This window comes from Toxotes jaculatrix, chromosome 17, assembly GCF_017976425.1.
Source record: "Toxotes jaculatrix isolate fToxJac2 chromosome 17, fToxJac2.pri, whole genome shotgun sequence".
Lineage (NCBI taxonomy): Eukaryota > Metazoa > Chordata > Actinopteri > Toxotidae > Toxotes > Toxotes jaculatrix.
The window spans coordinates 19,252,911-19,270,228 of NC_054410.1; the positions used below are offsets into that span (position 1 = coordinate 19,252,911).

The 17,318-nt window shown below is 40.9% G+C and overlaps 1 protein-coding gene across 1 annotated transcript in view; it reads right to left on the reverse strand.

Annotated features, from left to right (window-relative positions):
• Nucleotides 1–17,318, reverse strand: part of alk (ALK receptor tyrosine kinase) — a 301,016-nt gene that overhangs the window by 120,436 nt on the left and 163,262 nt on the right. Inside the window, exon 4 of the mRNA XM_041061252.1 lies at nt 305–509. Within this exon, the coding sequence (XP_040917186.1) occupies nt 305–509 (205 nt within the window). The remainder of the gene's footprint in view (nt 1–304; nt 510–17,318) is intronic.

The following is a 17,318-nucleotide window of genomic DNA, read 5'->3' on the forward strand; positions in this document are numbered from 1 at the left end:
GCAAATTGCGTGTGTTTTAAACAACCAATCTTCCCTTCTTAGCCAGCCAGCTCTCTCTTCGTCTAAGACAATCTCCATATAAAAAGGCTCTCAATGAGGGTGTCATCGTTTGATACTGCAGAGCGTTTTCTATCTCTGCCTCTAATGGAACACATTTACACAGGTGCACACGGATGCAAATAAATCTGTTTTGGGGGTTCAAGTTCATATTCAGTCTCATTCAGTTGCATTTAACCAAACTCAGTCATGAGAAATTAACCCTAACACTCCTAATTTATTGTATATGTATAAGACAAGTGCTTACCCTGTGATGCGAGGGAGGGTGTCGGTGGAGAAGAGGGCGAGCGGCGGTTTGTCCCGCTCTATGAGCCAAATGGTGTATTGCCCGCTTTGCTTGGGGTGGAGGAACATGGCCATGTCCAGGCTACAGGGACCTTGTCCCCCCCACAGCCAAGGACTCAGCACCCAGGGCCCCCCAAAGGCTGAACTGTTCACCCAGAAGAACTGACCTGAGGAAGAGAGAAAAACAAAGAACTGTAGAACACAAAACAGAACCACAATCAAGATGTATTAGTAAGAAACAGAGGAGATGGGGTTAGGGACTTTCTGATCTTGCTAATACACAGATCAGTCGTATGAGGAAAGCTGGAGAATTATCAGAATTTGTGCTATTCTGTTACAGTATGTACAGGGGCCAGATGAGTGATGGGCTATGGCTTCAAATAGGTTTGAGGAAACGGCTGAAAGTAGTACTTGATGAAAATGCATGAAATAAAGCTGCTTTGAAAAAGAGCAGTCAATGACATCCCTTGCACGAAAAAAAAGGGGGGGGTGTAGCGGGTGATAAATCAAAGCACAGTTTTTTCTCTGGCTTTGATATGAAGTCCCATTTCACTTTCAAACCTATTGCGCTCATTCAAGCAGGAAGTTCATCAGAAGCTGAAACGTGTGTGTGTGTGTGTGTGTGCGCGTGGGAGTGGGGGTAGGGGACAAAGAATCTCAACTTGAAAGGAGGGAAATCCATTTTTAATGTGTTCAGTTAAGTAGTGTTGATGAGGGGAAGCTAAAAAATGCAAAGCAAAAATCTTGCAGAATGATTGATTTTTCATCATTTTCAGGAACCGTTCAAGGTGAGCCTGATGTGATGCTGCTGTTTATTTTGTTTGTCAGTATAGGGGTCATGAAGAGCGCTTGCTGCTGCTGCTGCTGCTGCTGCTGCTACAGTTATAGAAATAAATCATTTTTTCCAGAATAGGTTTGATATATTTCTTTTCTTTCCGTTTTTTTTTGTTTCTTTCTATTTCCTGGCTGCCCTCTTGCCTCTGGATAATGGTTCTACCAGCTTCCTGAGGGTCAGATTGTATTAAAGTATACTTTTCTAACTGGGACACACGTGTCTCCTTGTGTATGTCAGCTGTTGCACTCAAACAGCCTTTTGCCATTAGCTATCCGTGCAATTTCTATGTTGGTGCTTTGCTGGTATGTTACTCCAGATGTTGAGCACGGCAAGAACATTGTTAAATCTGGGTCTCTTATTCAGTCTTCAGTCTTCGAACACACATTTGTGTTAATACACATATGCACTGTATACATCTGCTTTATGATATAACTAATTAGACATGCGTCAATCTGTATAGAGTGTTTAAATAGCTGTAAGGGTAACAAGGCAACTGAACTTTCAATTTGAAATGAAACAGAGGACTTCATTATAGACACAGGCAGGAAGACCTCAAGCCATGAGACTGGGTCCATGTTCACACCTTCTTCTAAACTTATTACTCCCTCCTCCTTTCATCCTTCCCTGATATCATGTATTTCCTTGTCCCCTGGGGCTGATGAAAAACAGGTGAATTCAGAGGCCTTCAAATTGTGCTATTCCAGTTGAGCCTCATTTGCTTTCTCTTCCACATTTGCATGCTCTGTACACAAAGGGTCCAGACAATTTGGCAAAGGTGGCCCAAGTACTTCTAACATGCTTGCAGGCAATGTGGACTACACATATTTTCTACATACCCAGCAGCGTTTTGATATAAAGGATTTAAAGCTTAGCCTGGAAGGGTTCTGGGCCTGAAGGCAGAAAACTATTAACTCCTGTTTCCCAGTCCAAATGAGATGAAGAAATATCTGTTTGGGAGCAATTATTGGCAGGGTACAAATTATAACGACAAACGGCAAAGGAAAAGACTGTAATTCCATTAGTAGAATTCTGCCTCAGCTTTACCTGTGAAAACTGCTGCTTAACAGAGCTTGATGCCCTCATTTACTGCATCACAAGGCCTGGTTCCACTGACTGTCTGCCCCAATCTGAATAGAGCAACATGATCATTGGTGGGGTTTTAAGCTGTATAGACACAGACGATCCCTCAACAGCTTTTATTGAAACCAACTCTGCATTAAAAAATATAATATTAATAAAAGACATGGGAATAGTTGTCGTCAATGACATATTCAAGACACCTGTCTTTAAGATTAGTTTCCTCAGCTGTTGCCTCCTCAATGACGACCTGTGAGGTTCCATTGGAAGGATGTCCATCCAATAACCCACTCTGAATCAGGACATGAAACCCTGTGAAGATGTCTTTCCTTAACAGCTGTTCTTAGTGGAAGAGACAAACAAATACGAGATTCTGTTGCTGGAAGGAACTTTCACTCACTGCTCATCAGGATTTTCCCTTTAAACCACACATGCACTTGTACTATAACTGGCCTGTTTTGCTGCTGTTAATGATCGTTTTAGAGGCAGCTTCTCAGACTCAGTATAATCAGCAGTGTCTATAAAATGGTAGCTGATTACTGCCCCTCTGAGGGGGGAGAAGACAAGCCCCCGAAAAAGCAGAAACAGAAACATTTCAATCCAAAGTGATAGTTGTATTCTGTATCATTGAATCAAGCTGGTAAATACTTTTCTCACTCGCTGCGCGGTTACAGATTCAATCAACTGAAGCTCTTGTTGACATAGCATACCAAATCAGGCCAACTGTTGGTGAGAGCAGATTTCCCTCAGATAATAAAATTGCAGCTAAAGGCCTGAGAGAAAGAGGAAAACAAACCACTCAAATTGTATTCTCTGCCAAATCCAATTATATCATAATGCATTTACCCAGGGCCAGCACAAGCTTTTTGGGGTCCTAACAATTTAGCTGCCTCACATTTTTAATTTACAACCCATTCATTGGTGAAACCTATTGACAAATTCCACAGTGGAGAGGTGGCATAACAGTATGTTCTGCATGCTGATTCTTGTGATAGTGTTTGTTGCTGGTTTCTCCTTAAAAATGGTGTATTTTAAGCCCCAGTGATTTAGACTTTAAAATCTGAGATTAAGGGGGGTGTAGCCATGATTCAGTTTTTATGGTGAAATAAAAGGAGCTTGTCAAATTGAAGACAATACATAAAACTTAACCATGCTAGTTCCTTTCATGTTTATTCCTTTATGGCCTCTAAAATTTGCACAAAGAAAAAAGTAAAAAAAAAGTTGTCAGATGCCATATGCAGTAGTAGCGCTAAAAGATGCTACTACTGCTGTAAGAATGCACAGGTAAACCTACCACTGAACACTGGCTGTAGCCGATTAGGCTTGAGATTTAATGTCACATCCAGCTACATTGAAGTTGTTCAGGAGTTAAACCTTCATGCAAACTGTAGCAAAGTACACCTCACTTCAGAGTTTTGACCGTTCGATATTCAGTGAACGACCAGAAGAGCTGATAGCATGTACAGATGTTTTTGTCTGGGTTTTAATACTAAACAAAAAAGTGCATAATTTCTGAATAATATTAAATAATGTGGGAAAAAAAGAAAACACTTATCCGAATAAGTGATATTCTGTGTGTGTCTTGTGGCTTTGTGCCCTGTGTGCACTGCTGCTCTTCATAGTACGTAGAACTGAGGAAGTGATATTCATCTCAGGAATGCTAAAGAAGAAAACAGACTCATTCTCATTTTTATCTGAGGAGAGTTTTTGTCTGACCTGTCTAATCTGCTGATCATTTTGACAATCGTCGGTCCACACTAGCGAAAATAATTTTAATTGTACTCTGTTTTAATCAGTTTGTTATTGTTGTTGCAAACAACTGAAGGAGCATTCTCACAGACTGCAGCGTCTCCCATATATAAGCTCTACTTGGGTCAGCCCACTCAGGTAGATTAAATCACCTCGGTTTCAACTTAGGTAGATTAGAGCATCTTATTTCTCTCTTTTCAAACTAATTTTTGGACTCACACCTGTCTGAGTGGTAAATGCTACAGTAACTGAGCAGGGAGCAGAGGCTTCTCTGCATGCAGCTGCCTAGTGTTCGCTGATAAACTGCATGTGAGGCAGTTTTAGGGGACATCTGTAAATTGTCGCTACAGATAATAACCTGGGTTACAACTCTAAACTGCATGAGTCTCTGCATGCACAACGCCGTACCACCTACCTCCGCAAGTAAATTCTCAACCTGCAGGAAACCCTGGATAGGCCTATTTTTATTATACAGGATATTTATGATTTACAAGTTTTCATTTACATGTATTGCAGCCGTCTTTTTAATAAAAATGCTTGTGACATCTCACATGTGGCTTTGACTTACAACTGAACATTTAGCTCAACATGTAGAAAATACAGAGATACACTGTATATCATGTATTGCTATTCTGCCTAAAAATACAGAGATACGATTTTTGGTCCATATCACCGAGGACTAGTCCTCAGTGTGCAGATATGCTAATGGAATAACATCAAATTGTTTGATGTTTGAAAATTGAATGTACACATAGATAAGGCATTTGTCTGATGTAAAGATAGATGATTAACCCTTAACTCACACACTTTCTTCAAGGAAAATAAATGTTTTATGCTTGTTTTTGTTTTGGCAGTAAAATATGTATTTCAGACTTCAAACACATTTAACTGTACACTGCTACATCATTAGAAACCTGAGGAGAGCTTTGGTAACCACCGGAGACACAAACAAAAATTTCCCTTTCATAGCTTCCCTCTTCTGTCACAAGGACAGCGGCTGCTGATTTGTCCCTCGGTTTGTTTTTCTAATATTTCATGTATCCTTAATAAAATGAACTGGCATTGTCTCCATGCAAATGACATTCAGACGTGAATGTAAGCAGGGGAATGTTAAGACGATGTGGCGTCTTTTTTTCCACAAACGCTGGAATCTTTTGTACCCAGTAAATGAGCCATTGTTTATCTGTAAATGTATTGCATATTTAACAGTGCAGGTGAGACACTGAGGAGTACAGCTCCCTGCAACGAGTCTGCCTTCATTTAACCTGTGCAAACAATAGTGTTTTCTAGATGAGAGTTCTGTTCACTCTCTGAAGCTCACCTAATCAAACTGAAGTTATGTGGTCATCATCTTTGATATGACACAATAAAATGATTTATGTGGGAATTTCCACAGCCTTCCAACATGATACATTATTTAAGCTTGAGTTATTGGGCTGCAGCGCTTGTTTGTTGTGCAGTAATTAGTCCCAGGAACTCTGCCAACTGTGCCATTCATGTTCAGTTTAACATTTTTTTTTCTGGTGTGTTGCACTCAGCCATATCAGGGCGACCAGTTCCAGTGATTTACTTTCGTTTTCTTTTTGTGTAAGCAGCTGGAAGATCTGATGAAGTTGTGGCCATGCAAAAGCACCTTGACTGTCCGTCCAGACTCTTATAATATATGTAGTGAAGACTTCAAAGGATGTCAAAACGAGTATATGGTTTCTTATTATGTATTATTTAGTCATGACCAAAAATGTATTTTGTGAAGTTACAGTGACCTCGACCTTTGACCACCACAATCTAATCGGTTCCTTCTTCAGCCCAAGTGAAATTCCCTCAATCAGTTCCTGATCGTATTCGCAGGAACAGGACAGGTGTACAGATGTACGTATGTATGGACGGACAACCTGGAAACACAATGCCTCCGGCCATGGATGTCACCGGTGTGGAGGCCTTATGAAAAAAGGAAGTGGTCACTGTGTTGACTCAAGAGCAAGAGTATAATGGGGGCACTTTTCCACCACCTCAGTCTGTATACCCATGTATAATAACAACTTAGCAGTACTCCAAAGTTCCAAATATCTATTATTAATAATACTGAAACAACTTCTCTTAAAATCACTGCTTCAAAGTAAATGTGTTGCTCAGTGAATAAGGGCATTGCTAAATTTCTTCTGCCAAGAATTTGTTTTATCAGCCCAAATATTTGGACCTTACATCACACTAAAGGTACAAAAAGAACAGACTACAAAGTACAACAAACAGATTAGAAAAAGAAAACAACTGAGTACAATATTATAACTCTTAATTACAGTAGTGTAGCAGAAACCTTGATATCTGACTTTCAAAAATTCAATAATGACCCAAAAAGGGGTTGGCTGCAGTAACTGTACTGCAGTTATGAATTCATTACAAGAATAAAAAGTGTCTGTGATAAATTCGGTAATTACAGTGAAGAGTTGGCTTCAAAATAAGCGCTAATTTTCAGTGTGTTACCATTAAATGACAATGTAATGAGCAATGAGACTGAACATCACGAACAAACAAAAGAGAGATCACTTAGCAGCCCGATAGTGAGGTGGGAGACAAAAACATGAGGAGTCTGCATTTCACCACAATACCCAGTTAATACCTGACAGCATTACTAGTGTTTAATTAGATGTCTCGGTGCCTGTGTTTGCAGTGAACTCCCCTCTGTGATCTCATTGTTAAAGTCCAAGAAGTCAGTATCTGGTATCTGGTTTAATGACACTAATGCACCAGACAGAATAATAAAACTACAATGTGAATCTCCACCACTCTACATATCAGACAGGCCTGCTGTTTGTGCTGGTTGTAATTAACTAAATGTTTTCAACTACTTCACAGTTTTTGTGTTCTCAACTGTCACTTTCAGAAACCATTGTTGCTTAAAAAAAGGTAGCTGTTACTGTACTGTAGTCATTTTGTTTTCTTTGTTTTGTTTTTTGCACACTTGTCAAGCAAATATATAAAGACAAACAATTTTATTTTTTTTCTCCATTGCAACAGTAATTACATCCAATGAGGCCATTATCTTATAGCAGGGACAAACTTGTCAACTGGGTGTGAGATAAAAAGTGAAACAGAACTGCTCTTCAAAGGCACAGCTGTCTGAAAGTAATTTTGACAGCCAATGAAATGGCTCATCAATTTAGATAAAAACTATACAAGTAGTTATTAAGTTGCCTTTTGTCTTGGCATTATGTAAAAAAAAATGCTCTGCTAATGCAAACCTTAATGATAGGTGGTGGGAGTATTCAAAGATAAAGCTTCAATATCTGTTTAAAACTAAACACTGCCATAGATACAGGAAGTACTATATAACTACAATGTATATTTACTACTGGAATCCTACTGGAACAACAATGTGAATCTTAAACAGCTAGATGATAAGTCATTTATTTAAACATTTTCGATATCACAGGGTCAACAAGGTGATTGAGACATGCAGATCAGCAGAAACTGCAGAAAAAAAATCATGTAATGCTTAATTTGATGCAGGTGAAATGCAGGTGCCAGGTGTCCTGATCTGATTAGGGTCATCAGAATATACTAAATGTGAATAGAAAGCTAATAATCTTATTATATTGTATTGTACAAGGAAGAAAGTGTCTTTGATTTTTTTTGTACTTTTAAAACACTGCACAATGAATGATGACTTGGAGATATTTCTGTGAGAAACAGAAATTCTTTGACTCTCACCATCAAAGGCACAAATCTCTGCTGAAGCTAAATGCTGCTTCAATTGCTAACCATTTTCCTACCCCCAACCACCTAAATTTGTTTCACAGCAGCCATATCAATTCCTCCATTTATGATGCCTCGAGCATCTTTCAACCGGTCTGTACACAATTCATTAATCACTTCCCTTGAAATATACTGGAAACAAAAGAAGATCAAAAGCCTCAAAAACCTTTTTTTTCAAATCCAAGTTGTTTTCAGAATGTAGTATCTGTCAGAAGATTTAACAATTAATCTGAGATCCCAATAACAAGCATGGTGTTTGGTTTCACTGTTCAGTATTTAAAGATCTTATTGTTATCTGATTAAACCTGATACTGTTCCATTCTTAAAGACCTGTCATGCTTCCAAAACGAACGCTTGTATGGCTATGGTCAAAAACTAATTGCGCACAGTCTGAAGAAAGTGGTAGCTACTATCTGTCAACCATATTAACACACCTGAGTCTAAACCCAAAGCAAGGAGTAGCAACTATTTTGCAAATACACGACAGAGTTGTAGAAGTGCATCACAATTTAATAAATCATAACTTTTGTTATGATTTAGAGAGCATACAGAGAATTGTGATCTTGTGAGTTGTATTGTTTTTGAAAGACTGACAAAAACAAACTTTCTGCAGCTGTCTTCACACTGTCTGCGGTGGGTTCCTGCCAGTATTACTATTCATGCCATGCAGACCTGAGAGACAGAAAAATAAGACAGACACAGGGACTGGGAGTTGAGACAGTGGAGTGCTAACACTGTGTCACGTCACCAGTGCCATGCAAAGTAAACAACCAAGTCAACAAAGAGCCTTAGTAGTGATTTAAAGAGGGTTAGTGTTGACTTCAGCCTGAGGGACAAAAGTGTCTGGGTCCAGCATGCTGACTGATTAAGTGGCCTCGATACAAACACTGCCAATGGGTCTCTCCCAAATGAGTGAATGATGCCACAGGCAATTCACTGGGCCGTCAGCCACTGCTGAGGCTGAACTCTGCTCATTTGCAACAGGTGCACAGGAGAGGTAAACATAAACGAGGATTTTCTAATGTTGTCAGTCGGTGTTAACACAACATGCACAGTTGCACTGATGCAAAGAGTAATTTAGATGCTCTAAGTGGATAACTGTGAGTGTATGACGTGACCGTAATTTTATGTTTTTTTCCTTTGCCCATTATTTTCCAGGAGAAATCGTAAACCGCGTATTCATGACAGTCAGAAGCTGCTTCTGTCAGCTCCATACTGCAGGTTTGCCTTAATCTCACCACTGTTTTATAAAATCCATACACAGCTCGCGCAGACATTTTACTGCCTTTATATACATATTTTTATACATGACATGTAATGGATGCAACATCAATCAATAGACACAGCCTCTTCTTATTCTATTCCTGCAGAAATAAATTATTAATACCGTACAACTGCAACAGCACTTCTTGTGACGTTAGAAAGTTACAAAATTCTGCCAAAGGGCAAAATACCCGCCCACCACTGCAGAGACCTGGGTTGAATTCCTGGCTTAGCTGAGTATTCAAACCATCACAATTGGCAGTCTTTGCAGGTGGGCAGCCACTGAAGCTGCCTGCTAGCAGCTGAAAAGAAATAGCTGGCGACACCATGTGTATGTGTATAAAGACGGGGTTTACTGTAACTCCATGAAGCAGAGACAAGAACAGCAGCACAGACCTTTCACACATTCATTTATGCTATCACACACTGAGCAATTCTAATGGTTGGCTACACTGAACAGGCTAACATTTCTTTTTTTTTTACACATGTTTGAACCAACAACCATCCTTGTAACAATCTCGCTCCTCTAGCTTCTATACTGTCAGCTGTATGACCTAGTTTTCTTCACTGCATAGTATGTTTCATAAACACTTTGTTTCACACACTTAATCTTTAGCCACGTTACCAGCCTAGTGTCAGTAAGCAGAGCACTGTCCATCACACAATAATGGGGATTTGAACTGATATGGCTCACAAGTAAAAAACTAAACTCAGTTCACTATTGTTTTACCTCTGCCATCTTAGTCTGAAAGACTTTTGGTGGACAACGCAAACACACACACACAAAACTTAACAGAAGTTGATATTGAAGGCAGGGGTAGAGACAATGAATTCTAAATAATCTATCTTGACTAACAACAATAAGCTTTTGGTGTCAACAGTCTATTACTGCTCATTACACAAATAAAATCATCAATAGCAATTAAGACAACAACAATTACCACTAATAAGTTAGCCTTACATAAAAGTAATAGTGTCTAAATGAAGTTGCTAATCATTTGTTTCAGTGTTTTTTTTTTTTTTTTTAACTTGGACCTATTTGGAACTCGTCAACTCACCCAACATCATTTACGTTTTTTCTAAACACTGTGAAACTTAAAATTAAAACGTCTCTGAGAATAAAACGTCTCATCGAGCTTATTAAGGGCCCAAAAATCAAACCCAGACCTTGGACCGTTTATTAAGAAGAAACCCCACCAACAAGCACTGAGCAAATAATCTAAAGCCACAAATGTTGGTAACATTTTAAGGCTTCAAACACCAGAGTCAGAGAATTTTCCCTGTCTCATTACTGCATTGTTTAGATGGTGTGAGGCTGGTATTTAAGAGCTGTCAAAGGCCCCCTTTTCACAGTCAAATGTCCAACAAGATTATTGTTCCTTTTTGGGTCTGCCATGCAGTCTTGTGCATGTCAGAGAAATTCAATACACAGTTTGGAAGCGGAGCAGTGCAGGTCTGTAAACACTTCATTTCAGTAGGAAGGTCATCAAAGCATTTGAATAACCTCTCACTCGCCCAGAAATGACTGAATAAAGACAGAAAGTGTGTTCTTATAGTGTGGTCAAAAACCTAATTGAAAGAAATGTCCCAAAATCCTCGCATTCTGAGTGGACACTGACAAAAGAAAGGAAAAAAAACTTCACAGGCACGTTGAAGGTGTGGGCGGGATCAGTTCGCCCAAGTTACACGGTCTTACCTGGCAAACAGGCTCAAGATCCAACTGCTGAGGGAAATATATAAAGAACTGGGACACATACTGCCTTTGTAGTTGAGACAAAAAGGAATGAATACATAAATTAGTAGATCCTCTGAGCAAAAAAAGCACCCGAGTGTTCGTATGGAAAAAAAAAAAATCCCCTCTCGGCAACAGATACCTACCCATTAAAACTAGCAATCATGAAGTCTGTGGGAAGGTAGATAAGATAGTTTGTTGATTACTCAGCAGGCTGATTTCTCCTGCAGTGAATTCCTTAAGGCTGGGATATTATCTGATTATGGAACATTTAAAAGGGAGACGGATGTAATAACTCCTTTAAGGACTTTTGCCATTCCTCTGTCTCTCTTATCCCCCTTTCCTCCATCCTTATGTGTGGGAGAAAGAAAGAAAAGTCTCTAATGTGCCTGTGCTACTGTGAAAAAGTGTGCAGTCTGCATTTTGTGTGCATGTTTAATTAATTTACCCAGATTAGAATTAATGTGTTTGTGTTTGCATGTGCTCAGCTGCATGAGTGTGCCACAGTTCCACCTGAAGGCAGTTTTGGTTTCTCAGTGTTGGTTTATGATCTAGGTTGGCTGACAAGGGACTGGCTATAGACTGAGGGCCAGCCAGCCAGCAGCCTCTCAGCTAGGTAAAGGGAGCTGATGGATCACAATCCACTGGGGATTGTCAACACTTCCTTCCCCTGCCACCACCTCCCGCCTGGCCTGCTTGCAGGGAGGAATCCCAAAGCTGCTCTCAACAAGAGGCCTGGAAGTGCTATGCCAGGGCCGCAGCCAAGAAGCACACATGGGGCCAAGCAGGTAGAGTATCTGTGAGCTCACATTGCTGTGTGTGGCGGGCTGTATGGACTCGGCTCAGATGATACAATGTGTGTCTATTACCTGTATGTGCAGGGGAACTGAATTCAGAGGAACTGAATATAATGAAAAGAAGGGAAAAGTGTTGTTACATGCCTGGTAAAGATTCTACAGAGGTTTGTCCTGTTTGTCTGACGCCATGTGGAGAAATGGACATTTTCTGACACAACTATACACACTTATGTTTTCAGTGTTAGAGGTTGGAGTCATTTTAAAGTCAAGGTTACTGATAGAAAGATGCAGTATTGTGGGTAGCTTACTGGTCTATAAGAGAACGGATGAGGTATTCTTTAAGAAATCAACCTTACTTTATTCCCCTGCTTTGCTGTAACACATTCATATAGAAGAAATGATCTCTGCTAACACCACTTTAAATTGAGATGATGGAATATAGGCAGTTACATTCTGAGCCAACCTACTATACAGTAAAGAAGCAATAACTTCTTTATTGTGGACATTCTGACTAATCTGTTGCTTTGAACAGCTCTCATTGTTGCTGCTGAACAGTAATATTAATATCAAACTCTGCTTGTGGGACCAAAAACCACAATAACAGGCTCTGGTGAAACCACCAGAGGTAGTAGTTGTTACACGCTGGTAGACGGTGCGTCAGTGGTGGTGGTCAGGAGCTCGGCCACTAAAGGGCCTCAGGATCCCTGAAAACACAGCGTGTCATATCCTGGCATCAGATGTCTGGCAGGTAAGGGAGGAGCTGCTAACAGTTATTGATCCATATGCAGAGTTAAAGGAGGAAAAGTGAGATATATAAACAGAGAAGCAGTCGAGTTTGTGACAGTGGACTGCGAGTCCACAGTTTCACAGTAAAAGAGCTGAATACGTGACAGGAATCCATTAGATCTTACACTGTGTCTCAGTCACTCTAAACCGGTTGAAGAACTGGTGCCAGGAGAGTGGGAGTGAGCAAGCAAACATGGAGATAAATCCAACAACGGTCCTTCTGTGGCACATTTTAACAGTTCTTTTTCTGTTGTGATATCATAGCGATATTTAATTTGTAGTTATTAAAGGGCTAACTCGTTGGCATTCAGTAGAGTGCATACCTCTGCCAGTGCAGTGCAACTGAAAAGATAAGCCAGTTCCACATGCTGGATTTTCACCAAAGGTTTATAGTTTCTTTCATGCCCCATTACAGTCTTGTTCACATTAGTGCATGAACACATGACACCACCTGAAGCAGGACATCAGCTACAGATGCTCAGACGCTAGCCAAACACTTGAGCTCAGTATGGTGACACCACATGGACAATAATCAGCAAATCTGTATTAATTACAGCGTCCTTAAGGTAACTTTTGAGTTTTTAAAACATCTGTTTGCAAATGTAACTGCTAACAAACACACAAAATGAGGTGAGAACATTACAAACAATTCATTTCTGTTGATGCTGATACTGGTGCAGTTCAATAAAGATTCCAATTTATCTAGCATCACTTGATATTGGCCTGGTATTTAGGTTAAAACCACGGGTTTCTGGCACTCTTTCTTGAAAGGCTGTCAATACTTTAGTTACACTGTTCACAAAAAAACAACAAAAAAACACGACAACAACCAAACACGAAACCGACCACCGACACCATTCCAGCGGGGTGTGAGACTGCAGAGAACATGCGGACTCCTGCAGGCACTTGCTGGTGCTGAGAAAGACTGAATGGAGACTGCGGTAATTTAGTGCTAGCCTCCGTCACAGAATGAAATGAAGTGCAAGGGTGCTCAGTCATGCTCAACAAGTCCCTCTGTTTATTATCAGATGGCAGCCATCACTTCCCACTATGGGTGACAAATTCTCTGCCACATATAAACGTGTGGTGGAACGTGGAGAGAGGCGTGTGGGTTTGTGGCACGCATGAACAGACTCATTAACGCTCACACGCTAGCGCACGACACCCTCTTTTTCTTGAACTTGATTTATACTCAGACAATTTGTTTAACCCAAACAAACATACATTCAGTCCTCCAGAAGGAGTAAACAGTAAACACTCAGCTTGTGCTCACATCCCGAGCACAGCTCTTCAGAGAGTGGCAGACTGGTCGAGGGGTGATCTGTCTGCACTTGTGTCTGTACACATAGATTGGTTGTGGTCCTGTCCTCTAGTGATGCAGTGACTGGATTAGTTAAGGACTGGACTGTTCCTAAAATACAAAACCACGCAGGTTCAGCAAGCCCGCTTTCAATTAAAAGCAAATGAAAGGCTCTTAAAACACACACATACACGCATGCTTTCATTTCAAAATGCTCACCCACCCATTTGTGCACGCATGGAGCTCAAAGCATCTTTGCACACACACACACACACACACACACACACACACACACACACACACACACACACACACACACACACACACACACACACATACACACACGGCAAAAGCTAATTTAATTAGCTATCCTGCCAAACAGGCGCTTCTTTTAATTACTTGTGGCTGCACCCAGCAAAGTCTCTCAGAGCTCGCAGAATAAGAAACTCACCATGGATTTCCCAACTAATGACTGTGGCATATATGTCGACTATAATGGAACATTGTTGAAGGCTAAGACCAGTCCAAAGCAGCCTACATTTTTCCAGACAATCTGGTCCTAAAGATATACGAGGTAAAAAACACAGCACACAAATCCAACCACTCCCTCTGAGTGAAGCCAAGTTATTAGAACATACTTTTATTGTGCAGGAGAGGACAGGGTTTTTAGCGAGCTAGCTTTGGTGCTAATAGATCACAGCAACAGGCACATAGGAGAAATAACAGCAGGGGTAAAGGCGAGCAGAAATCAAAAAACTATCAGGTTTGTCATAAAGCCTTGTAACACAGGCCGGTCCAATTACAGACACAAACAGGCCCCACATGATATGCCAGAACGAACAATGATTACAGTTCGACTGCCCGCAATGACGGTTATACTGGTGGAGTATATTGATTTCTCCTTTTCCTTGTCATGGCCAGCCACTGCTGCTCTTAGTGTGACTGAGTAGTTGCGGCTCGCACTCACACCCAAAAAAGCAACTTTGTACAGTTTAGATGAAAGAGCGAAGCAGCTTTTGAACCAGATGCACCCAGTACTTCACTGCATGCTGCACGGTAATATATAATTTACAGATGACTGTATATGTGCTGTTTAGAAAGCTTCTGCATTAAGGGCTGAAAAGATGTCGAACAGAATGACAGCACAGGGCTCCATACTTATAAATACTTATATTATATTTCTATCAAATCAAATCAGGCTTTATTGTCACTTTGCTGTACATACAACTGCAGTGCAGACAGCGTTTCATGGGGTCAGGAGAGTGAAGGTAAAGGAAAAAGAAATAAAAATTTTAATAAGAAATACTAAAGAAAAAAAAACAAATACACTCAAATCCAGTGTATTTATAAACACACCCAAACAGCCCCCCTCCCCTTGACCCTCCACCCCTAAGACCCCGACCCCCACAGCTCCCCACACACCTCCCCAAACATACTGCAAGACGCCCATTGTGCAAGAAAGATCCCCATTGTGCAAGATTGTCAGTAAATGTCCACAGCAGCAGACTGTCATTAAAGTGCCAGTGCTGAGCATTAAACTGGCCAGTGCCAGGTAAAACACCCACTTAAGTTGTCTTTGGGTTAGTAATGGTGGATATATCTGTGATTCAGCAGTTCAGTACTCTAACAGCTTGTGGTAGGAAGCTGTTGATGAGTCTGGAGGTTCTGCCTTTTATGCTCTGATACCTTTTGCCCGAAGGCTGCAGTTCAAAAAATCTGTGGAGAGGGTGTGAGGAGTCCTTAGCGATGTTCAGCGCTCTGCTCCTGCAGCAGCTCTGAAAGAGATCTTGGACAGAGGGGGATCAGGTTCCCCTCATTTCTGGCTGCACAGTTGTGCGTCAGCAGTGTAAACAGTAGTGGACTGAGTTCACAGCCTTGAGGAGAACCGGTGCTCAGTGTTGTGGGTTTGGAGATGTTTTTTCCGACCCGTACAGACTGTGGTCTCTCGGTCAGGAAGTCCTGGATCCAGAGGCATGTGGTGGTGTTCAGGCCGAGTAGGAGGAGTTTCTCCACTAGCCTCAGTGGGATCATGGTATTAAACACTGAGCTGAAATCAATGCACAGGATTCTGGCGTAGGTGTTTTTGTGGTCCATTCACTGCTCGACAGGCACCACTGGTCTGTGAGTAGCGAGCGATGTCCAAAACAGAGAGTGCACAAGCGCGTAGTTATTTTGATTTTAAGATATCTGGCAAATTAGACGTAACAGTTAGGCTACATACAGTCAGATTTCATTTTAGCTTGTCCGTAACAATCTGCCATTAGCTTAACAAGTTTGCTAAGGTCAACACAAATTGGCGGTGGATGGGAGACTGACTGAAAAAATAGTTTTTCTGCAAGTATATATTTAACAGGTGTTGTGATAAATTATTCTTATTGGCCTCATACTCACAAAAACTCTATTGCACGAGCATAGCTGTTGTTAACTCGAGTAATGTTTCGCTTCACCCGACGTCATTTTCTCCTCTGTGGCCCGTCTGCCTGCTGTCAGCTCCTTTATACGTGTTTTTGTGTGTGTGTGTCCTCAGTCAAACACAGACAAAAAGCAGGGGAGAGACAGAAGGAGACAAGAAGCTGAATGTACCAAAACCATATTTTTGATCTGCTAATCTCGCTCACTGGTCTTTTTTAAGTACCAGTAAAATGCTCCCAGTCAAACCAGCTTAAAACTGGAATCCCTAAGAACTCTCTATCACTAACACTGTTGTGCCCAAATTCACTTTTCGCATTTGCACACTCTAATTTTCACTCACCTAAGCAAACAAAATGCTTGCACTGTAAAGCCCTGCGTCAGTTTTGGTTTATTATGACTGGCTTGTTTATGAATTCTAAGAAATCTCCTTAAAATCACTTGTAGTTGTAACAGAATCATCATAAAACCCTGAACTCAGTTTTAGATGTAATCACAGCAGCCTGCCTAACTTATACTCTCAGCCGGAACATATTTATATTTTTTTAAAACAAAAACAAAAAACATAAGCACAAATTTGGTATTCACCTAACTGAACTTCATTAGTTAAAACAGATGTGTATATACGAATCCAATGCTTAATGTGGCATGTGTCCACAATATAGGACAGGAGTGGAGGAGCACTGCCCAGAGCTACAAAGAGTTCATCAACATGCCTCATAAACAAGGCACTGCCCTTTTTTGTAATATATTCTGTCTTTACAGGAGGCTATATATTTCTTTATACACTAGCAGAGAGCCAGGCCTAACCCCGGAGGCCTAAATCCATCTGTGTTGCTCTCTGTTTTAATGTGCTCCTCTGAGAGCCACTCATCCCTCTCTCTCTCTCTCTCTCTCTCTCTCTCTCTCTCTCTCTCTCTCTCTCTCTCTCTCTCTCTCGCTCTCTCTCTCTCTCTGCATCTTTGCTGCTGTCGGTCTGTTGCTGTTTGTGGGAAAGATAGAATGTGATTGCCATGGTAACCAAGCCTACTTCCACTGACATGGACACCGCTGAGATGCAACCAGAAAGAACAATTCAACACATCCACAAAGTCCGGAGTGTATTGAGTGTCAGAGGTCAGAGCGAGTGGAAAGAGTGGACAAGCCCTTCACTGTCAACGTACTGAATCTGTGCTACAGTGGTCTCTCCTTCTGATTTCAATTCTATAAACGTTCTTTAACCTCCCAGTCCTGATGCAAAACAGGCAGGAATAAAGTGCTCTTGCTGTGCAAATA